Below are 24,395 nucleotides of genomic sequence, written 5' to 3'. Positions count from 1 at the left end.
ACCTTATCCACTCTTGAAAAGGACAACTATGGAAGAGCTGAGCAGGAAACAAACCTGGTTTCGAATCTTCACTCCAGAACCCAAATTTCTTACGAACAAACTGGAAATCTTTTCAGCCCTTCCAAAACACTGAAGTATCTTGGCAAGAATTTGTTTTGCTATAAATTGTTCAGGGGGGGGTGCTTATCCCATTTGAAAAACCCTGTTGCCTTTTCTAAAGGAGTGGTGGGAAACCAGTAGCCCTATAGCATTCATCCCTGAAGTGATTCATGACACTCCAGAAACAATTTCCAAAGTGCACATGTACTTTTATAAAAGACTTTTTTGAATATGGAAGCAGTGGTAGAAGATATGGTTAATTTTACTCACATGGGCATCTGATGCATAAGCAGCAACTTGCAGATCAGAGGCTGTACATACAGGGACTTTTCTGTGGTGGCTCCATTTTTGTGGAATGCTCTCCCCACGGAGCCTTGCCTGGCACCTTCTTTACATACCTTCAGGTACTAGGCAAAATCAGTCTGCTAACAGGCCTTTGGCTAAAGCCCTTTAAACTGTGGGGGGCTTTATTACTTTTGCTTGCTATTATGTTATGTATTTTTCTTTTTATATTGTAAACCACCCTGTGATCCTCGGATGAAGGGTGGTATAGAAATTTAATTAAAAAAATAAGAATGGTTTTTTGTCTAGAAACTAGTCTTACTACCTGTATCTAGTGTGTTTTCCTCACGAGATCAACAGCATTTGACACATGCTTGTTAAAGCCTTCTTACAGAATTTTTTCAACTTCGTAGTAATTTTAAAATTGCAAACACTGAAAAACCCACACTAACATACATCAACATACATCTCAAAAATTACCAAAGGCTCTCTGCATTACTGATTTCAATGTCCGTAAAGCATAACAGTCAAAACTACATCCTGTATAAACTATTCTGAACAGGAACAGTTTCTAGTCTTAGAAACTTAGAATACAAGGGAGAAGTGGAAAATAAAAATTCAGGGAAGGAGGGGAAGGGAAGTCCATATATATGCTTTTGTTGTTGCTAGTTGTTGGTAGTTTATTTTTTAATTTTCCTTGTGCTTTTTTACATGTTCCTTTTGAATCACTTGTAAGGATGCAAATAAAAATCCAGTCTGCTTATACAGCTCAATAAGAACTTTGCAAAAGTCAAGCTGCGGTCTGTTTTCTGCATCTGACCCAGTGCTGAGCTTTTCACAGCTTCAGAACTTGCTTAATCCTGTCATCTGCATAATCATGTCATAACAAAGTGAATACAACTAGATTACACATAAAAGTATTTTAATACACAAAATAGTAAATAAAAGTGGCAAGCTTATTTTAAATAACATCTTTAATTAAAGTTTTTGCAAAGGCAAAATATTAAACTTAAAATAGGTCTTAGTACATCAAAATACTAAGTTTTCTAATTGTATTCCAAGCATGGCCTTTGAAACACATCCTGTACATCCCAGGAAGAGCATCCTTGATCTTCAATTGTACAGATTGAATTTTACAAACATAATAAATATATTTACCCCCTTACACATAACAGTATATGTACAACAGCAGTTGACAATAGTAGCTCAGAACAGCAACTAAGGATATTTTCCACTTCCCTAAATTATTTGGTACTCTAGGCACACAGGAGCAAGTTAATGCATGATGTTATCACATGTGGCTAGCCTGCTTTTATCCTTCCACTAAAAAAACAAAACCCTTTTGTTCTTTGTTAACATCCAAATCAAGGATTCAAAAAATAAGCAAGTAGTTTTGTCACAGGGGAAAATGCCAAATTTCTGAACATTCCTGACCTACTTTAAAAACGGAGAAAACAACCAACCAATATTCTAATATCTTCCAAAAATGGAAACTTAACTCTTAAATTACAACTGATATAGCTCATTTCAGCTCAAGGTCTGCTATCTTGAATACAATGAACCAAACTAATTATAATTTGTCAGGTTTGGGATTGTTCCCCGCCTCCATAAAACAATGCCAAAAGAGACTTTTTTTTTAAAGCAGAAGAGCAGGGATTTGTGAACTAGTGAAAAGTTATTTCTTTCCTCTCTCTTGCACTGGAACTACAGAGTTTTCACTCAGCAGTAATAACATGGGGACATTGTTGCTGTTTGATGTGAACAGACCAAAAATGAAAACCCAAAGTGCTAACACTATTTTTAATATGACATTTCTACAAATCTGGATATATCACACGTGTTGCATGTTCTTTGCTTTTTCTAGCAACTGTTCTTCAATTACAAGTTTCATCCCCTTGAAAAAGACAGCTAGCACAATATTTGTATTTGTGAAATCATGATCCATTTCCAGGGAGATGACCAATGACAAAAAACAGGTTATGATATAGGTTGGAGAAAGGGAGATGGAAACTCTGGTTGCCACTAGGCAGCTGGAGCGGGGAGGGGTACACACCTTACACATTAAATTTAAATAATCCAATATAAAGTTATTTGTGACAGTATCTAAAACCTCCTTAAAAGTCCATCTTTAATGTAGACGTTTCAAATGATTGCACATACTAGAAAGCTGGTAAGATTAGACTTGGTGTTTGTTACAATTGAAACTCTGTAGGACATCTACAACCAAAGGAAACCAACAGTCCTACATATCAATCAATGCAAAGCAGGAATACCTGAAGATTGCAAAGGCACAAGACTCTCACCTTTGTGTAATCACTCTGTAAATCTCCCATTGCCCTGATCAAAACATTTAGAAGTTGCTTTCTCTATATCCCTGCCAAGGTGCTCCTGTTCTCTGTGCAAATCTAAACACAAGGCCTTCTTGCAAACCGTTAATTGCTTCAGAAGCAAAGATACTGAATAGAAACAAATTCCAAGTCTAAAGGGGGGGGGGGGAATCAAGTGACAAAAAGCTTAAAGACTAACCATGGGGACCCCTTGCCCTCCCAAAAGGAATGATGATTTTCAATGGAAACCTAACAAAAAGGTCTGCTCAGTTACATTGTTAAAACCATGATTAAAATTCAAGTACAACAATAAGTGTAAGCAAACTAAATTCTTACAGCAAGCTGCTACAATAAAATGAAATTAAAAACACACTTTTTGATTTTAAAAAGGAACACTTGATGGAGCAAGTAAGAGCACAAGTTGTGACTGGCTTTCAGAAGAACTTCACAGGTACTTGTTAACACCCTCACCAATCAAAGCATACCCACAATTAACTTGCAAGACACTATGCCTGCTTCCATATAGGCCTATCTGTAGGTCACTTTTAAAGCTGTGGTATCCTTTAAAATAAATAAAAGACTAAAGACAAGCAGCTGTTCAGTGCCCATGATGTGCACAATGCAAAGTCATCTGTACAGTATCTGGGTTCCAGTAATGAATAGTAAATGGTAGCCTATTGCAGCCTATTTGTTTCACAGTGCAATATTTATGATTGGTCTGAAGCTTGTATTAAATCATACTTAAAAACTAGGATATACTGTGAGTGGGCCATAAGATACAAAAGGATGCAAGGAAAATGGCAATTGATCTCAATATAGTCACAATCTTGGCATGTTAAGTAGTGGCATATATTATTTTAAACCTACATTGTTTTACACAGTGGGAATAAAGTACTTACACGCACCTTCAAGTTCAGAGCTAAAACTGCACCCATTGATGCAGGTTTAATAGGCAATATATATTGTATCAGAAAGTGGGAGGAAATGTTTACATTTAAAAACTCTTGATGCTTTATGAATGTCACTATACAACAGTACTGACAAATTTGGCTAAACTTTAGCAACATCCTGGGTGCAGAAAGACCTAACTGCTTATTGCATGGATTTTCGGTAAGCAGGGAACAACTGACGCATCTGAATCAAAATGCAAAGAAGACAGTTGTGAAGAGAAGAGGAAGGAACTAATACATAGTGCTGATTAAACACAGTGGCCATTTTAATAGAAAAACATTTTTTATAAGTTTCCTTTTTCATACAAACACAAGCACTGAAAGAGGGGCAAGGGGGTAATCTGCTCTTCACTGTTTTTCAGGTGACTAGCATCCTCCAGATCTTATCACAGGAAATCTGGAAGTGCATGTCTTCCATTATCTGGCCTGAACTTCAACCCCACCATATTGCAAAGAGGCCCTGCATTTCTGAAAGTCTAATTTCCAAAAGACCACTGCCACAATCACAGAAAAAAATAGCCTCAACAGCAACTTTCTGCTATTTATTGAGGAACTGATTAATTGAGCAATTACTACTTGTTCAATTATCAGAGCTAGGGTGATTTTGTTCACTATATTTTTCAGTATTACTGAAATGAAAGTGGAAGCTCTTTCAATGCTGTAGATAGACCTTTTCCCAAAGTACATACTCACTTGCAACCTGATTTCATAACCAGCAGTGCACACTCACTTGGCAATGGGAATACACATTAAGTTTAGGTTAACCAGTGAAATCATATTTTTAAAGACTGATTTCTGACAAGCAATAATTCAGCACATAGCAGACTAGATTTGCTCAATCTTTAAAGACCTTTCGAAAGAGCAGGAAGACCGAGACATTAAAAGCTTCCATCTGTAGACCCTTTAAAATACAACATCGCATTAAATGAAAGATTCAGAATTATTAAATTTAAAATACAAATGAGGATTTTGGTACCAGGATCAAAATTTATATAAAAGGCCTAAAACTGTAGATAAAATTATTATGCATGACCCAGCACGAGGGCTTTAAAAATAGTTTTACTCATACAAGGTAATTATTAGAACTCAATGCTTCAGTCCTTACTGTTTGGTTAGAAACCTCCACGCAACCTTAAGCAAGATTCTCACCAACCCCTCCTAGAAAGAATGGGTCAGCACAATTTATACACAAGACACACTAAGCTTTTCCCATAGTATTGTTACCAAAAAAGAAGAGTTCCTTCAAATCAGTGTATGGGGAGATTAAGCCTCACATGCTAGTTACCTTTATCTATAGGAAGAAGTGGTTAATTAAGGTATTAATACAAAACCAGCTTTCAGGCATAGCTAGCTGCACCAATGCCTCAGCTTTCCCATTTGAAGTAGTGTCAACGTTGCCATGCTATTTCTTTGTTCTAGCAGTCTCGGTTCTACTGTTCTTTTCCGATGCGCAGATATAGATTTCTGTTGAAGTGTTATGTCCAAGAATCAAAATCTCCTGCTTTTGCTTTGAGTTTGTTATGTGTAAGGAACTTCACCATTCTGCATCTCCAATAGCTTTGGAAAATACATAATCTCTTCCATTAAGATTCATGATTCCATCCTTGAGGTGAAACTTCCACTTGTTCTTACTTCTATGAATCTGTTGAAGGAGGGAAGCCAAAGTTGAAGAGAAACACCCCAAGCTTAAAATACAACATTTGTTAACAAAAACCTCCCACCCAAATCTGCTCTGGAGGGATGGATAAACTACCCAAAAGAGCATGGGAAGGGTAGCTGGAGGTAGAAGGGATCTCACAAAAAAATACCTCTTCCCCTTCCACAGGAGCTTCTAGACAGATATTATGTCCACTTTGAGGGAAGCTCAAACCAGGTTCCTTCTGGCTCTCAATCTCTGGTCTTTCATGTACAAGAAACCCCCTAAAATAAGGGGTTTATGCTGCTCACAGGTTTGTGAACTGCTTTATACACATTCCCTCCACTAACCCTAGTAGGAAGGGTTTCATCAGAGTGATGCTCTGAAACCACTCTAGGAAGCAGCCATGCTTCCTGGAGTAACTTCAAATCAACATGACACTGTATTGTATGACATTGCCCTAAAGCCCTTCTAAGATGCGCAGTCAGAGGGAATAGGCACAGAGGGGCTCACACACTGCTGTATGCAGCGTAAGATCCCTTTTTTTAACCAAGGGAAGAGAACCTGGGCGCAACAAAAGCAGCTCTTTGTGCCTCACTGTTTGGGCTCTTTGGACTCTCATAGGCCATGCCCCCTCCCCAAACCACACTCCACATCAGCCCTGCACCCTACTTGAATGGATGGAATGCATCTCTGAACTGTGATCAACACCACTTATTTGGATAGAGGATGCAGACCGAGGTGTCCATATGTGTGTATACAAGTGACTGAATGTGTGAGAACACCTCTGACTTTTGCTGGCTGGTATGTAGACCACTGCAAAGAGATAAGCATCATATCCATTGCGCCACACTCACATTTTCCTTGTGTCCCATTTGCTGAAGCCATACAGCCTGTAGAAGGTTGCCAATAAGGCAATGCAGCCCTCAGGCTGAAAAAGATTCCCTATCTCCATATTATGCATACTTCTAATAAACTTTTACAAGCTCATGTAAAATTAACTGGAGACATGTTTTAAAGTTTAAAATAAATGATTCTAACTGCTTAAATTTACTAAGAATTGCAGCTCTAAATTGTCAGCAAACTGTACTAGGAAAGTGAGGTTTTTACCACAAACATAAAAAATATACGTATTCACTCAAGTATATGGTTTTTGCAGGAGGCAATGCAGGTTTTAGAAATCATATTTGTCAGATTTACCTTGTCATACTGGCACACAACAACATTCTCAGTATCAAATAATTCCTGCCCTTCTTCATCACTCACATCATCTTCGCTATTCAGAGGCTCCTAGAAAATATTTGAGTATTCAGATGACCCAATTCATTAAACATTACACATTTATATAGAAGTCCTACACAATGAAGACACCAGTTTTAAAATATACATATGTGCATATTACCTAGTCATGCATATTCTTTAACTGACAAAAGCTCACCACTTTGAGCTCCCACCCCCAACCTTTCAAACCCATTTATCTAATAAGAGCAGATTTTTTTCCTATCCTACAACCAACTCAGCTAGAATTAACACATTAATGTTATCTATATGTGCTGTGAAAGTCTAATCGAAGCAGACACCTCAAAATTTACCTCCTCAACTTGGCCATCTTCGCCTCCATCCTTTTCTTTGTCCTCCTCTTCATCATCATCATAATCTTCCTCCTCTTCCTCCTCCTCTTCAGATGATGTGTCACCCGCTCCATCTACCTGTAGCACCAAAGGTGCCTGTGGCTGTGCTGTTTGCTGCTGAGGTTGCTGCTGACCTGCTGCAGGAATCTGTGCTTGTGTTGCTGTGGGTGCAGCCACTGTTGTAGGTATTACCTGGGTTTTGTTTCCTGTAAATAAGATCTGCTGGGGTTGGATAATCACTCCCGTTTGCTGTGAGATACCTCCAGGAATAGGAGCCAAAACCTAGGCAAAAATAATTAAAACAAAAGCTATTGTATCACAGCTATAATTCCTACTTAAGTCTCAGTTTTTGTTTCTGTAATAAAACAAGCAAGACAATCTACTTCTGTTTCTTGCAAACCTTGCATATGAATATTTATGTTCAATAATTATTGAGGAAATAATTATTAAGAACTTGGCATTTATTAAAATATAGCCTAATTTGATTAACAGCTAGCATTAGACACTGCCTAGTCCTTTTTAGCTGCTGCCACCTCATAAAGCAAAAGAATGGAGACAAACTTGAGTCCTCCTTCCATTCCACTATCTTCCTCCAGTGCAATAGAGGGAGGACTCAAGTTTGTCTCCACTGTTTTGCTTCATAAGGTAGCAGCAGCTAAAAAAGGACTAAGAAGTATCTACTGCACCTTCATAAGTAGCAATGCATTCTCTAGTCAGGACACCTCATATTTGTTTAGACTGTTCAAATCCACGTTAGCCTCTTTCCTCAAACACAGACCAGATGGGTAAGGCAATAAGGGATTGTACTGAAGCCGTTTCCAAAAAGAGCTGCCCCTAATCCTGCTTGATTTCATTATGCTGATGTGTTATAGAAGAAAGCAATGTGCTAGCTTTATTATGAATACATAAAACTAGTTCAGTAACTAAACACCATTCATTTCTTCATCTACAAGGTGTCAGCAGTGTTTAATCTTTTAAGTGAGTCATTGTTTAACTTTACTGAAATCAATTATGCCACAGTCACAATAAAAACAATGTTTGCTCTGTCCCTAATTATATAAATACTTCTTCTCACACCCATCTCCTTTCCATTAACTCTCCCATTTTTGTGCTAACATGATACCTGCAAAGTGACCTGGAAGATTCCACTTAGTTAACCAAACAATCTTACTTGCTGAATAACAGGAGACTGTACCCCACCAGGTTGCATCTGTGGTATAACCTGTTGCTGTAGAACCACTTGCTGCTGTGGTTGAATGATGTATTGAGCTCCATTGGCAGTTCTAACCACCTGTAGGATTTGGCCTGTAACAAAATGAGTCCATTTGAATATCTCACTTAACTTGTGGAACTTTCTCTTGACCCAAGAGCCAATCATGCAATGAACTGACACACACACACACACACATGAACTGAAGCATTTTTAGAAAGGAAACCAATAATGTTACACTGGGAAAATTCTTAACTCAATGACATGTCTATTGATACCCTACAAGTTTACTGTTTAGCCATGTTAGTTTTGCATCATGTGAGCTGCCTTGCTGAATCAGACCAAGAAGTTCATCTAACCTTACATTTTGTCTGCATTATTAATTAACTAGAGGACTCTTGGAGGCTCAACAGCATAGTGTGGTGCATTTGTGGCTGTTCCTACACAATTGCCCCCGCACTGGCTTGGCACTGAGCACCGAGAGATCTCATTTACCGTTTGGGCAAGCAGAACATGCATCTCTCCTCCTCCTCCTGCAGTTGCCATGCTAACGTGAATATGCAGCTTAACAAGTTGCTAACCTGCCCTCCCACATGTCTGGTCTATAGTCTTCATGCCCCACGTTCTGATAATGAAGATTGCAGGATTGCCTCCCAAGAAACAGAACAAGTGGTGGTGACATTAGCATGGTGGGTAGTCAGGAGAAGACCATGAGGCAAGTGGTTCCCTTTCCTTCCCCTCCATGTGCTTTGATTTTATGCTTCTTATTCTCCACTTCCAAAATATATAATTTGATAAATGTTTATGTTTGATATTCTAAAGTATAACACTATAGAAATGCATATTGACACATACAGAAACAAACAAACAAACCTGAATTTGTGAGTATCTGCTGAACAGGAGTAACCCCAGCTGGCAAAGCCAAGGTAGCTGCAGTGGCTGCAGCACTCTGAAATATAAGAAACTAGTTTAGCAGCAAAAATAAATTATATAATGAAAACTCAGATTTAAGACGAAACAGCACATGGATTTCAATAGCCGATTACGTGTCTCTATATTAGAATAACAACAGCTTTCTTCTTCCATCCACATTTTTAACTGCTTTGAGCACTTCTTAATTTATTAAATTTCTATACAACCCTTCATCTGAGAATCACAAGGCAGTTTACAATACTCTTACACTTCTTGTAAGAGTATGGCTTTTAAGTCAGTTATAGTACTGTTTATTTTATAAATATAAATATTAAACAATTAATTCCCTTTTCTTCCAGTTCACTCAACAGGTCTACCCAGAGTGGATCCAGAGTTGCCATGGACTAGAGGAGGAAACTGGGGGTGCAATTTTAGCTCATTATTTCTGCCGTCTCCTAAAAAGCTGCTCTGGAGAATTGAGGGACTCTGGGATAGTGTAGGAGGCAGCACAGGAAGCTGCTGGGGCACTAGGCAAAAAACGCCTCCCTCAACTTCCACCAGGAGGAACCTCCACTGACTCACATCCCTTCCACAGGGAGGAGGAGCCCTGCTGTTCATGAAAAAGGACACAATGGATTTAACCTGTAAAATTCTATAAAAATATTTTCTTGTGAAATAATAATTGACAATCTATTCAGAATTCTGGAAAACCATGAGACTGAAAAACAGGGACATGAGCTTGTGTTCTGACATACTTCTGAGCCACACCATGGGTTAGCTCCTGAAAGCAGGAGTGGTGGTGGAGTGAAGAGCCCATTATTTCTGCCCTGTGCACCTTCACATTGTGTATTCACCAGTTTATGTTTATCTATGACTTAAAGTGATTATGTAAACCAGGTCCATATTTAGACCTTATATTAAGATTTTTTTCTTGATAAGTGGTACACAATTTATAACCTATATAATACATTTAGCTACTACCATAAGTGTTCTGCTTTTTTAAAAAAGACTAAACATTCAAAACGGTCACTGAAAAAGAGGCATAAGCTTATAAAATTTAATGTTATTTTGTACAGTGCAGGTTTAGTTTTTCTTTATGCACACTATAATTTGGCTTGGTCACAAACAATCTTTCCTAATTGGGTCCCGGCATGCTTGGCTTAAAGGTAAACTGCTTAATCTTACCATGCCTGATGCATTCATGTGCTGTATCAGCTTGGAATCTGGCATAATAACTTGTTGTTGAGGTGCTACAACACATGAGAAAAAGGTAATCAATGCTTGAATCACCACAGAATACTTTGCCATAGATTATTAACACTATAATCATAGAATAGTGTGTGAGGACTTATATAGCATTCTAGTCCAACCCACTAATCAATGCATGAAATCCAGAACTGAAGCATCCAACCAACATCTGCTCAAAGACTTCCAATAATTCTCGGTTTACCATCAATAAGTTATCCTAACAATAAACCACAATCTTTCCTATTGTGATTGAATCCCATTAGATCTAATCCTGTCTTCTGGAGAGGTTGAGAACAAGTCTTTGTCCTCTTCTATGAGACAGACCATCAGGTATTTGAAGAATGCAATCATGTCTCCATTCAGTCTTCTCTTTTCCAGGCTAAACATATCTAGTTCCATCAATCTTTCCTCAAAGGTGTCATTTTCCATCATGACCATCTTAGTTGCCCTCCTCTAAGCCCATTCTTATTTGCCTATATCCTTTTTAAAGTATTGTGTCCAAAAGTGGACACAATATCCCAGATGAGATTTCACTAGCACAGAATAAAGTGGAACTATTATTTCCTGTGACTTGGAAACTATATTTCTATAAGCTTTTCTGCAGCTGTATCCCTGTTTCATGTTCAGCTTGTGATTGACTACAATTTTGGAAAGCTTTCACATGTACTTACAGCACAATAAAGTGGAACAAGTCTTGTGACTTGGGATCTCCAATTCTGTACCTATGCATTTTTACACACCACACACCCCGGAAATACAGAATTTTGCATTTTGTTAATTTCAGCCCATGTTTCCTTTCCCTCAAGATAATTTTGAATCTTATTTTAGTCTTCTGAGATGTTAGCTAGCCACAGCAGGTTTGGGTCATCTGCAAATTTCTTAAGAATTCCCTCTACCTCTTCTTGTAAATCACTGATGAAAATATTGAAGCACATTAGACCCTGGACAGAGCCCTGTACCACACAAAACTTTCTTCCAGTTTTATAAGGAGACATTTATGAGCATTCTCAAAGCATGGTTTTCCAATCAGGTATTTCACCTGAAATCACACTAATCTAGTTTGCATTTAACCAATGTTAACCAAAATATTCGTCATCAAATGTTTTTTCTAAAAGCCAGATAAATTACACTCACAGCAATCCCATAATCCACTAAACTAGTAACCCAGTTAAAGGAATATTAACCAACAATGTTTCTTCTTCAAATGAGGTTTTCCATATCACAATCTATTTATATTGTGGACACCAACACCAGATACATACCTCAGTAGAAACAATTCCTAACAAACTTAGAAGTCTTGAAAAGGTGTATGGCAATTATCACACTCACTGCAGAAGGTTCAGTTTTACCTCTGTGCTTGCTAAGAGAGGTGAGTTTTTAGTTTAAGTTCATATCCTTTACTATTATATGGAAGAGATCATATCCACTACAATATTCCAAACATTTTAAGCCAAGGACCTAAAATCCTAACAGAGAAAGGAAGAACAGTGATAAGCAGGGTGTGATGAGCCTGACCTATGCTGAACATGAGCACTACTGTTTGGCCAACTTGGTATGAGGGAAGCCATCTTAAAAGTCCAAGACTCCATTTTGTATAATAGCTTAGCAGTTTGTGTTTTCTTTCTTTAATTATATCTGTTACACAGATTGAATGGTTTGCCACTCCTGCCTCATGATAAGGACACCCCAGGAAGCAAGTTTTATTTCTGGTTTATACTCACAGCCTGTTAGGATATTTCCGTTCCACCTTAAAAGGGAGCAGGCTTTGTGAGTCAGAGTCTGCATATTTCCTGTTTCCACAGGATGTTTCTGTTGTGTTGTTTGTTTCTCTCTCTCTGTGTCAGAGACACTGAAGCAGGCAGTCATGTTTTTCTTTGTTCTGACCAACGCTGAATAAAACTTGTAAATAATGCTCTCCTGAGTGCGACTTCTGCTGTGCATTATCTGCTGATAGAGAGTGTGCATTGGCTCTAGATGTTAGGCTATTTCTGGAGCTCATGTCGCTAATTGCTGATACTGCGTGTCTACGGGAGATCGATGGACGTCCAGAGGCGGCTTGGGGGCCATGATGGACTGTGTTTCCCTGGCAGTATCCCAACACAGCCTACCCTTTACCAAATGACCCAAGAGGGTTATAAAAATATTACAATTAAAAAGCAGGTGCAAATTACATTAGAATCATAATGTAAGGAAGTTGTGTATTCTGCTTAGTCTGCCTGTTTGGTTTAAGATTCTCAATTTAACTGAGTACTAAATTAGATGTGATACCTCCTGGTTTGTTTTACTAATCTGAAAAACATCAGGGCGTTTGAGGAGTGTTGAACGTTTTCCTCCATCTAAAATGCACCCCCTCTACCTGAAGGTGCAATTACTTCTGTAAAAGGGGAGGGGAGAAAGATACAGAAACTTCTGTTTTTGTCTAATGCAGATGGGGTTTAGATTTAGCCAATCTTCAAACCTGCCCAGTGTGCCAAAGCAGTAAATCAGAATGCTGATAACCGTATCTGGTTTGGTCACAATAAAATATTTGTTTGCATCTCCAGCTCTAATTGGTCCAGTTTGCTGGTGGTTTATTCTGAAACAGAAGCCTTACATTTGAAAAAGGCTGAAAAGTCACTTGAAACAAAGATTCTAACTGATGCTGGCATGGAGACACATAGGCTGATGAGAGCTTCTTCAGAGCATGGGAGGCCATTTGGGACTTTAGGAAGTACACATTTTATTTAACAAACCCTGCTTAATGAAGCCATAGAAGCCAAAAAATGATGAAAGAAACATTCTTAAGTAGTTTTTATATATTGGGTGGTATTTAACTATGCTCTATTCAAAGTAGATCCATTGAAATGAATGATCACAACCAAGTTAGGTCCATTGATATAAATGGGCCCCATTAACATCAATGGGTCTACTCTGAGTAAAATTTGCTCTGTTTGTTCTCTGTAAGCAAATGTTTAACTGAACAAGTCTTTTGCTTAAGGGATTTAACTAGCTCCCATATTTTGAGAGCATACCTAGATTGCTTGATGGCCTTATGTCCAATTCAACCTGGAGGAAGCAGGTAGCTCATTCCCCGGCCTATACCACATGATTGCCTCAAGTCAACCAAGTGGCTTACTCTAAGGGCCAGATTCAACGAAGCTAGCACACTAAAAAAAACCAAACCCAGTGCAATGGGGCTTTCCTCCCTCGCCTCCCCCAAATCTGCTCTGGCAAGCAGAAATTCTTGCACTGATAGGAATGATCAGAAGTGCATGAATTCCCCCATAAGACTTCAGAGTTGCCCATCTCCACTAAAAAATATTGTAATTGCTGGTGGCAGCAATTAAGAAATAGCTCTTGCTAGCAGATCAATTGCTGGATGGGCATGTACTGAGTATTTTATGGGATGTGGGCGGTGCTGTGGTCTAAACCACCAAGCCTCCTGGGCTTGCCAATCGTAAGGTTGGCAGTTCAAATCTGCGCAACAGGGAGAGCTCCGGTTGTTTTGTACCAACTCCTGCCACCCTAGCAGTTAGAAAGCATACCAGTGCGAGCAAATAAATAATTACTGCTGCGGCAGGAAGGTAATGGTGTTTCCATACTGTCTGGCACTTGTCTCAGTGGTCTGTACGCCAAAAGTGATTTAGTCATGGTAGCCACATGATGCAGAAAAGCTGTCTGTGGACAAATGCCGGCTCCCTCAGCCCGAAAGCGGAGGTGAGAGCAGCACCCCACAGTCGAACTCCACTGGACTTAACGATCCAGGGGTCCTTTACCTTTACTGAATATTTTATTTTGTGGAAGTAAAATAAAATGTAGGAAAGATGTACCCAGGGTTTGGAGACCTGGGGGCATTTCTAGAGAGTGTAAAGCATAAGACATTCATTGTTACTTAGGCATTGCACAGAATCTAAACATTAGTCCTTGAGATAGCACTTATGTACCACCTGCACACATTTTAGCAGCAGTATGGATATGTCATATTAGACAGCTGCCATTTGGAGATAATCATCCTAAAAATCAGTAAGATGAAACAATTGTTACGTTCGTCCAGACTAAGGAAATACAGTATTGTTTTAATAATTTAAAAAAATCTGAATTGCCTTACTGGTGTACACGTTTGATCTTTGTAGAAATTCATACTATGAGATAGCGCATGCTAAGCCCAGTCATGTCCTAAATTATTGTGGCACTTGTGGACACCACAGGGCACTGAGACAAACACCTCCAGCCCATACCGAGGTCCACTGCCTTCCCAGTTTTTTGTTTGGGGAGTAGTAGTGCCTGCATGTTTGGGGTTTACTTGGCAAATGTACATGTTTTGTATTATTTGGGGAAGATTCACCAATTTTTCTTTTGTGAAATGAATTTTTGGTGCTCCCTTAAATGTACTCTCCTAAATGTTTTCTAAGACTCAAAAAGTTTGGAGGTCTGTCCTAAAAACAACCACCTGCAAACACTAGAACACCTCCTCATACTATGCACCTCACACTTGCAGTCTTCACTTACAGCAGTTCTATTTTTCTAGAAAAAGAGGTCTGGAACTCACAATGAACACCTCCCTCGTTCTCTTAGAATGGCAAAGGCACCCACCTGAGAGGTGCTGGAACTGAGTTCCGGTGAGTTCCGGCTGAAAAAAGCCCCGACATCCAGTAATATTTGAAATTATAGTAAGTAAGTTGAAGGACATTTTATGAGCAACTGACACTTTAAGATGGGGAAATATCAGTCAATTAAGGTCAAATGAATCTGCTTTATACCAAGTCAGACCACTGGCCAACTTAGTGTCTACACTGACTGGCAGTAACTCTCCAGCATTTCAGACAGAGGACGTTCCCAGCCCTACCTGGGGATTGAACTTAGGACCTTCTGCATTCAAAGCAGGTGCTTTGCCACTGAGATATGGCTAGTTGTGATACACTGAAGACAACATGTAAATTGAAAAGAAGGAATTGAGAACTTGTACTCCTGTTAATTTTTCTTTGTATGAAACATTGCTGTAACTTTACAAAGCCTCAGATCCAGAAAGGAACTCGGTTCTTACCTTGCTGTGTTGCAGGAATAAGGACTTGCTGTGTCTGGGACTGCTGCTGAACTGTTGGCTGTGGCTGTGGGTGATGGTGATGATGAGCATGCTGTTGCTGTTGTTGCTGCTGTTGTTGTTGCTGCTGCTGCTGTTGTTGCTGCTGCTGAACTTGCAGCAAAAGCTGCTGTTCCTCTGAATGAAATCCATCTACAGCCTTGGACTGCAGCAGCTTGTTTTCCCACAGCTGTGTTTGTTAAGCAAGATTCACTTAAGGACACTTATCTTTTTACATATATCAGCTATATACTCTCTACATTATTATTACTGATTCAATGTACTCTCTCTTATCTATTCATTTTGAAGGGAGGTGACCCGAAATCCTCTGGAAAATAAAAGGAACCTATATAGTGCTTATTAATTTGGCTCCATTCTGTATTTGAGTCTCCTTTCACTCCTATCCATATTGATAGCAACATCCAGACATGCAGTTTCTAAGGGACATCAGCAACATAGTAAAAAAGACATCTATTCTGATGTCATAAACAGCCATTAGAAAATATTCTGCACCAAGCTAATAAAGCTAAGATACAAAGCTTGCTCTTTACTGGAATGAAATATTTTGTTTCCTGGATGAATATTACTGAATGGAATTCCTGAGATATTCTAAAACTTTTTTAAAATTTCATTTCACACATTACATTGTTCATTTACTGAAAATTTAAACTGCAAGAAAATTTCTCTCAGTACAATGGAGGGAAGACAATTTTGATAATGAAAAATGTTCAAGGTATACTATTAATATTTGCAAAGTCATTAAGCAGCAGTCACATTAAAACCATTATACTCTTAGATCTTCTTCAAAGAAAGGTGACGTAATTATGAAAACCACTATAAAACACTTATATTTAACAGCAGCATTTAAAGCTTTGAAGAGTTGATGTAGAGCAATGGCTACAACTTCCCAGTTCAAATGTTAATCCAGCCTTGAATTTACTAGGTGGCCTTAGTTAAGTTCTCCACCTGCAATTCAGGAGTAGCAATGTCTTCCATTATGGGGGTGCTCTAAGGAAGAATCTCTGCAAATGTATGCAGCATACTTGGAGTGACATGCTATATAAATATTTACAGCATACAGCCCTTCAAGCTGTGAGTTTTATGCATTGACTGCTACAAGCTTGCAAACAGCAAGTAATTTGTAGTGAACATAACTTACTGTTTTCAGTTCAACAAGAACCTGTTCATCAACACCCTCATCCAGAAAGACCTCTCGGACATCATTAATGACATCTTCAATCACAGACCTATATAGTTTAGGCTGCAAAAAGTCACAGATAAGACCAGCTTATTAAATGAGATCTATGCTAGCAATATTTCAAAACACTTCTAGATATATTTTTAAATTACTGAACTACTGTTTCACAGATAATCCTTGTGGATACTTCTTTAATTGTCTCAAAAAATTATATTTTTTTAAAAAGTTATTAAACCATCACATCTGTATAACATTCCAGAGAATCTTAGCACTTCTAGCAATAAGACAATTAATGCAGGGCTGGGAAACCTTTGGCCCTCCAGATTATGTTGGACTACAATTCCAGTAATCCCCAGCCAGCATGGCAAATGATTAGAGATGGTGTGAATTGTAGCCCAACCATTGTAACCCTGATCTAGTATGTAGTAACCTTGATTCACAAAATGTGAATCAAACCAAAGTACTCTGCTCCAATTCAGTCCAGTTCAACTGATGTCAAGTGGGACTAAAGCTTCAATTCACACCATGTGTACTAAAAAGTGGCAGGTTTTACAGTACAAATCATATGTATGTCTACTTAGATATAAACACCACTGTGCTCACTCGGATTTAATCCAAGGTACATACATAGAATCACAACAATGAAACAGTTTAGCAGCACTGAATTCAACGGGGCTATAAGGCTGAACACTCAACTGCTGATATTTAACTAAACTAAGAACTGGAGAAGAACCATTTTTCTCATTGTACCCTGTGCATAGAGGGTAATTCATCTATCCTTTGACATATGTAAACATATGTACACTCAAGTATTTTTAATATTGCTTTACTATGCAAGACCACAATTCTTGACACACTTCTATTAAGCCCCATTGAGCTCAGACTTCGTTCTTTATAAACATATACAAGATCAGGCAAGAGCTTGTAAATGCTTTAAAAAGCAGAACTGTTCTATTTCACCGAATATACATTAAAAAAAAAACAGCTAGAAGGACAGAAATGCACCAGCCGCTTTGCCATCAAACAGTCACAGCAAATTGAATTTGAAAGCTGAGAGCGGCAGCTTCTGAACGAGAGAGCGCGAGCTCCTTTCAGCTTGCGCTGTGCAGGCACCTCCCAGCCTGCTTTCCGCAGCTCTCCCCCTATTTAAAGGCTGATGTGGTGTTTAAATGGAGAGGCGGTGACGTGGGGCTGGAAAGCACCTTCCCATCCTGGCAGAGTCTATATTAGAGAGCGGCAATGGCTCTATATAAACAGGGCAGCCACAGGGAGGAGGAACACAAGGAGCAGGGAGAGAGAAAAGCGAGGGGAAGCCATGATGGATCTGAGAGCACAAAATAAGAGCGGCCAAATCTGCAACGGAGCCGCCTGGACCCTGGTTTGTCAGCAGTGGTTTATTGGGATGGGGGGGAGTGTTATTCCCCCCCCTTAGTGAATTCAGTTTGTTCTTTTTAAAAAAATGTGAAACGGGGAAATAACGATAAGAGGGGCAGGGTTATTTTGTTGTTGTTTTTCCCTTCGTGTGACTGCTTATTGCAAACCGATGTGGAAAGCGAGAGACTCGGGGAAACTGTGTCGTCTAGTATTAAACCGAGACGGGGAAGCGTAGAAAAGGGAGGCGGGAAAGGAGGAATAGAGGCTTAATCGTTGTATTTGTTACAGCAATGATAAATAAAAACCTTTTCTGGGGAAACCTCGCACGGGCTTAAAAGAGTGCTTTCTTTTTCGCGCACGTCAAAGATATTTCCGAGAAAAGATGGGGGTTGGTGGGAAGAGGAGGAAAGGAGGAAGAGAGACTTCGGTTTTGTTTTTTTTCCTTCTGCCGGGTTAGGAATTAAAAAGTGCTTTTCAACCTTTGGTCACCGACACACACATACATTTAAATTTTTCAAAAAAAATGAGCACCCACCCCAACCTCCTCGCTCAGAAAGGGGGGAGAGAGAAAGGCACCCACCACCCGGGCGGGAGAGAAAGAGGCGCCAGGGGAACCCGCCGCTTCTGTCTGTCTGTCTCTCTCTCCCACGCCCTCCGCGGAGGGGGGAGAGCCGCTGAGCGGGAGGCTGCCTCGAGACGCCCGCGGCGCCTCTTCCGCGGTGACCCCCGAAGCAGCGCGCGAGGGAGACGGCGGCTGCTCCGAGGGAGACAGAGCGAGCGAGCGCGCCTCCCTCCTCTGTGGCTCCGGGCGGAGGCCGAGCGAGGGTCCGCTCCTGGCTCTCTCTCTCTCTCTCCCGCCGCCCTCCGCCCATACTACGACTACGACCATCACCACCGCAACAACCGCCTCCCTCTTCTCCACACAAGCCCAGCGGCCCTCCCGCCTCCCCGCCTCGAGGCTCCCCCTTGCGTCCTTACCACGGGGTTTGTATTAGCCGAGCTCGCCATGTCCCGCGCCAACCCCCCGGGCAGGACACCGCACACCCCCAACGAGGCAGCGGCTGAGGCAAGAGCAGGCAGGCGGGCGGGCGGCGGCTGAGGCACCTTCAAGCACTTCTCTCCCTCCCCCCACCCCCCTCGCCTCTCTCTTAAGGGAAGACCGCGAGCTGAGGTAAACTGCTGGCTCCTCTTCTCCTCCCCCCTTACTTCGCGCGCTCTCCGTCTTCCCCTCCCTCCCCCCGGTCTCGCCTCAGGGGCTTCCCCTCGCCCTCCGTTCTCTTTCTCTCCCCCTCTCTCCCTCGCCCGCCGCTGACGGGGAAAGCGCGTTCCGAAGCCGCCCTCCCCCCGCGGCCCGGCCTTACACGGCGGCCCTTGGGCTGCAGCCGCCAGCCGCCTGCTCTGCTCGCTTCGCCCCTTTATATAGCGAGTGCCGAGCAGCTGCGCGAGCGGCCAGAGAAAGGGGGAGGCCGGGGAAGGGAAGGGAGGGGGAGGACGGCGACGTCCCGCGAGAAGGAGCGAGACGTTCCCTATCGCCGTAATCCTCCTCTTCACGACTTCCGCTTTTTGACGCCATGACACCTATACCGAGGCGGAAGTCCGAAGTGGGAGCCGAACCGCCATGGCGGCTTCCTTGGCTATTCCGCTGCTCGCAACGCGCGGCTGTTTCTGCCCGAAATTTGAGCCGCCTTTATGCCCGACGTGTAAAGAATAGGCTTAGCCGTAGAGACGCCGAAGTCTGAAACGGCGCGCTCACGGGCGACGATGGCTTTCGATGTTTTACCTGAAGTTTAGCGACTCTACCTGTTTCTATCTCTATGGGTTGAGCAGACAAGTAACCCATCTGGTGCGTTACCAGTTTCCATGTGTGAGGCGGGAAAACGTAATATAAAATATGCGGCCTCTCTAGGCACACATCTCTATAGTATCGTGTCCCTTTTGGGGCGGGAGGTGGGGGAGGCGTTGCCTGTCCTGTTCTATTAGGCACCGGAAGCGCCGGTGTAAGCTTCGTGGAGCCTGTTATCCTTGCCCCCGCCACTCACAAGATGATGGAGGTTTATATGGCGGGGAGCTGACCTGTTTCTCATCAGCTGTTCTGTGTGAATCTGAAGTTTGAGCATTATCTGGGGTTTAGATGTGCTCAGCAAGCCAGTATTTTAGTGGCCGGACTGGTAAAACGCGCACTGCAAGTTAGCAGGAACTTCCCCGGTATTGGAAAGACAGTAATCCCCATTTGTCATTCAAAGCGGCGAGCGAATTCATAATTTATTTGTCACGTCTATAGCCCACGTTTCCTCCAAAGGGTACAAGGTTGCCCACACGATTCTCTTCTCCTTCCAGTTTTTATCCTCACAACAACGCTCTTGAGGTAGGTCAGGCTGAGAGACTGTGACTGCCTAGGGAGCTTCATAGAATAATTGTTGAGCTGGAAGGGGATCCTGAGGATCATCTAGTCCAACCCCCTGCAATGCAGGATTATGCAGCTGTCCCATCAAACCTGCAAACTTGGCATTAACAGCACCACACTAACCAACTGAGCTATCTAGTGGGCTTAGCAGGGATTTGGACTAGCACTACCCACTACGCCACACTGGCTCTAGGCTGCAGCCCTAACCCCACTTACCTGGGGATAAGCCCCATTGAATTAAGTAGGGCTTACTTCTGAGTAGACATGGTTAGGATTGCACAGCTGAACTTAAGAACTGGTTAGAAAATGCCATGTCTCTATAGCAGCAAGGAGACAGCCCAATCCTATACACACATATATACAAATATAAGCCTCGTTGAGTTCAACAGGGTTTACACCCAGGAGACTGGGTATAGGATTGCAGCCTTGTTGCAAGCCGTTTCATTTTGTAGTCACTTAATGGGAATTTATTTTATTTATAAGATTTATAAACCACTTGATCAAAGATTGATCTAAGTGGCATATCAATAAAATTGTAGATAAAACAGGTAGATTCCACAGAATTATTAAAATACAAATATACATAAAATAATTCTCATTAAAACACAGACAAAATAAGGAAGACTTTTAAAACAAACGTAGGTAGCTAAATTATATTTCTTGGTAGGTTTGCAGAAATAAAAAGTTAATCAGCAGGTAGTTAAAACATAGCAAGTGGGCCTGTGTCAATAGGCACTGAAGTCAGTGTGAGGAAGTAATACAGTGAAAAATAAATGCCTTGCTAAGGGATTAATTCATTGAACAACTAAAATGATTATCAATATTTCTCTGCTTTTATCCACAATGAAGCCAATCTGCTTTGTCAATTAGACTCATTAAATTCAATGTGATTTACTCCCAGGTAAGTGTGCGTTGTGAAACTTCCAACCTGAAACTGAGGCATTTTAATGACGATACTGCCTGTAATTCACCCCCATTGTGCTGTTTTAACACTTGTGTGGCATTTCTAGTTATTTGTAGTTAATAATTTCCTGGAGTCTGGCCAGTTTCAACACATTCAACACATTCTATCATGAATGCAGCCCAGATGGCTGATACTCTCATTATTATGAAGGCTATGAGCAAGGGGCTATAGCTGTAGAGGGGTGGGGACAAATGTGGGGTTTTTTCCTGGCAAGCAGCCCATAGCAAAAGCCCAATAAGAAAAGCCTGATGGATCAAGTCAATGGCCCATCTAGTCCAGAATCCTGTTCTCACATATTCCTATGGGGAGTCTGAAAACAGGACCCGAGATCAACAGGACTCTCCCTACTTGTGATTCTCAGCGACTAGCATTCAGAGGTAGAACATAGCCAGGTGCTGTGGCTCGTAGCCACTGACAGATTTATGCTGCATGAATTTTGTCTAATCCTCTTTTTCAATCCTTCCAAGATGGTGGCCATCGCTGCCTCTTAGGGGAGCAAATTCTATAGTAACAATGCACTGGGTGAAGAAGTACTTTCTTTTATCTGTCCCAAGTGTCCCAACCTTTAGCTTCTTTGGATGTCTACAAGTTCCAGTGTTGTAAGAAGGGACGAAAAATTTTTCTCTGTCTGCTTCCTCAATGCCATGCATATTATACACTTCTATCATGTCACCTCTTACCTTTTCTTTAAACTGAAAAGCCCCAAATGTAACATTTTCTCATAGGGGAGTTGCACCATCCCCTTGATCATTTTGGTTGCCCTTTTTTAAATGTATTCCAGCTCTACAATAATTCTTTTTGAGGTTAGGTGACTCAAACTCTAAATGGTATTTATGAACAAGTTAAAAAGTACAGGTCCCAATGCAAACTCTTGGGGGACTCAATTTTCTGTCCATTCCTAGTCTGCTTCCAGTTTTTTTAACCAGTTGCCAGTCCATAAGAGGACCTCTCTTATTCCACGAGTGCTAAGCTTATACACTAAGCTTACCTCTGTGTTGAGGTACTTGTCAAAAGCTTTTTGAAAGTATAAGTACACAATTTCAGCTGGATTGCCTCTATAATTCTATATCCTTGTTGACACACTCAACTCTTAATAGGTTAGTGAGACATCACTTACCCATTCGGAAGTCATGCTGGTTCCACTTTATCAAGACTTGTTCTCCTGTATCCTTGGTGATTTTATTCTTGATAATGCTTTCCACCCATTTCCCCTCATTTCCAGGATGCCTTTTTAAAAATTGGTGTTTTGGCATCAAGGCTAATTTCAAGGTCAAGTTACATATTTTCTTAGCTAGTCAACAATTTCACGTTTCAGTTCTTTAAGAACTTTTGCGTGGATGCTGTCTGGACCTGGCAAGTTTATGAGAATAGCTGAATTTGTACCATGTGATATTTATACACAGCTGCAAATGGTTCTCGTAAATGCAAAGCAAGTTTCAAGTCACGGCTTTCTGAAAGGTTGCTGGCACAAACACTTCAGTTGATTGTGCTGTGTGCCTATATATATTTCTAAAGTACTGTTTCTGGAGTTTCACAAATTATGTGCAGGTTTTGCAGATACTTCTGGTTTCACGTTTGCTGAAGCATGCAGATACACACAGAAAGCTAACCACCGGCTGACAGTATGCGATATGCTTTAGTTGTGCTCATACACGCTTACAATCAATTTGCAAACTTTCCCTTTAGCCTCATGCATCACCTTAAAGGATTCCCACAGAAATTCCCACCTTTTTGAATACAAGGGGCAATAAATAGGCTGAATGAAGACACTAGATGCTGAGCCATTGGCTTTTCGGGTCTATTTGTCCTCTGAGTGAAAAAAGCTAAACCAGGACTGCACCACTCAGAACATTATCAGGGCCAGTTTTACATTTTAATTAACTTCAATTAACATTTTTTGAAGAGGAAGCCTAGAGGAAGGCTCTAAAATAGGCCAGTGAATACTGAGCAAACTCAATGGGTGTGGAATGGTGGTTGACTGTTAAGTGTAAAAATAATTATGTATAACCAGGAAAGGGGAAATGGAACTGAGTATCCTGAACAGGAACATTTCACGCTGCAATGTTCTGTTGCAGGTTCACTTGTTCCAAATTCCATTTTGCCGCACATAGAATCATAGAATAGTAGAGTTGGAAGGGACCACGAGGGTCATCTAGTCCAACTCCCTGCAATGCAGGAATCTTTTGCCCAACATGGGGCTTAAACCCACAACTCTGAGATTAAGAGTCTTATTCTCTACCAACTGAGCTATCCCAAACATGATGAGAAGAGTACACTACTTGGAAGTCTTCCATCACCTTAACAGTTTTATTTTTAGCTCTCTAACCCAAATCAGTATTTGGGTAGTGTCAGCAGAAGAAATAGACAAACAGTTTCAGATGGCCCTGATCTTAATGATATCTCGGGGCTGCCCCTCCCCTTGCTGTTTGTTTCTCTGTCCACAGGCCCATGGGTTGTATTCACCTAACTTTCCATTAAAATGAGTGGATCTAAATTTGTCATGGCCATGAATTTCAATGGGTCTATTCTGAGAATGGGTTTGTATTCGCCTATCTCCATTATACCCATTATGTTACATCCGTAGCATTTCCTCTGCAAAATTATATGTCTATAACCCCATCCTTCATATGTCTTCCACTTTCTAAGGAACTGCCACTAGAGTCCCTGTTGTATCCTGGAGGAAAGGTTATGAACACCTGTTATTTTCTAGAGTTGAATGCTCTCATGATCTTGGGGTATATGTGTAAATAGATAAATAAAATTACCCATCCATTCATCCATAGTTTTCAGGTGAAACAGTTCCTAGAGTGGTTTGCTTAAGATTTTTAAAAATATGTGTTCCCTTCATTTAATCCAAAAGATATGCCACAAATGGGAGGGGAGGGATGAGGCAGGAACAATAAAACATGGAAACCTGGGATTCAGTCCTTATGATGTAAATCTAACCGTCTGGAATCAAAACTGTTCAAAGAGAGAGGAGTCAAATGGATCTGGTTTTTCAGCAGTGCCAAAGAAATGGCCTAGCTCCCTTTCCTTCTGCTGCAGCCTGATGGAATGACTGCTGCCAGCTGACCCCTGTCATTCAAGTGATTACCTCCATG

At 40.9% G+C, this 24,395-nt stretch overlaps 1 protein-coding gene across 2 annotated transcripts; it reads right to left on the bottom strand.

Annotated features, from left to right (window-relative positions):
- Positions 1–1,337: 1,337 nt before the first annotated feature.
- Positions 1,338–22,671, bottom strand: GTF2A1 (general transcription factor IIA subunit 1). Of its 2 annotated transcripts, none has more exons than XM_080974341.1 (9): positions 22,412–22,671; positions 16,514–16,615; positions 15,319–15,544; positions 10,233–10,297; positions 9,009–9,084; positions 8,097–8,230; positions 6,887–7,207; positions 6,495–6,584; positions 1,338–5,300 (listed from the first exon to the last, which is right to left on the bottom strand). In XM_080974341.1, the coding sequence occupies exons 1-9, from the start codon at positions 22,424–22,426 to the stop codon at positions 5,193–5,195; spliced, it is 1,137 nt and encodes a 378-aa protein (XP_080830467.1). In that variant the 5' UTR covers positions 22,427–22,671; the 3' UTR covers positions 1,338–5,192. The 2 variants fall into 2 exon arrangements, with proteins under 2 accessions (XP_080830467.1, XP_080830466.1); XM_080974340.1 differs by lacking the exon at positions 22,412–22,671 and adding an exon at positions 18,905–19,236.
- Positions 22,672–24,395: the final 1,724 nt, after the last annotated feature.

The sequence above is a fragment of the Podarcis pityusensis genome (genome assembly GCF_964106645.2).
Source record: "Podarcis pityusensis genome assembly, chromosome: 1".
Lineage (NCBI taxonomy): Eukaryota > Metazoa > Chordata > Lepidosauria > Squamata > Lacertidae > Podarcis > Podarcis pityusensis.
This window is presented reverse-complemented; position numbering and strand designations above follow the sequence as displayed.

Excerpts from the sequence above, each read along its gene's own strand:
- GTF2A1 (XM_080974340.1), bottom strand. The coding sequence starts at position 18,934 with ATGGCGAGCTCGGCTAATACAAACCCCGTG. Across the intron at positions 16,616-18,904 it reads CGGCTAATACAAACCCCGTG|CCTAAACTATATAGGTCTGT; the intron begins GTAAGGACGCAA and ends GACTTTTTGCAG. Across the intron at positions 6,585-6,886 it reads AAGATGGCCAAGTTGAGGAG|GAGCCTCTGAATAGCGAAGA; the intron begins GTAAATTTTGAG and ends AATATTTTCTAG.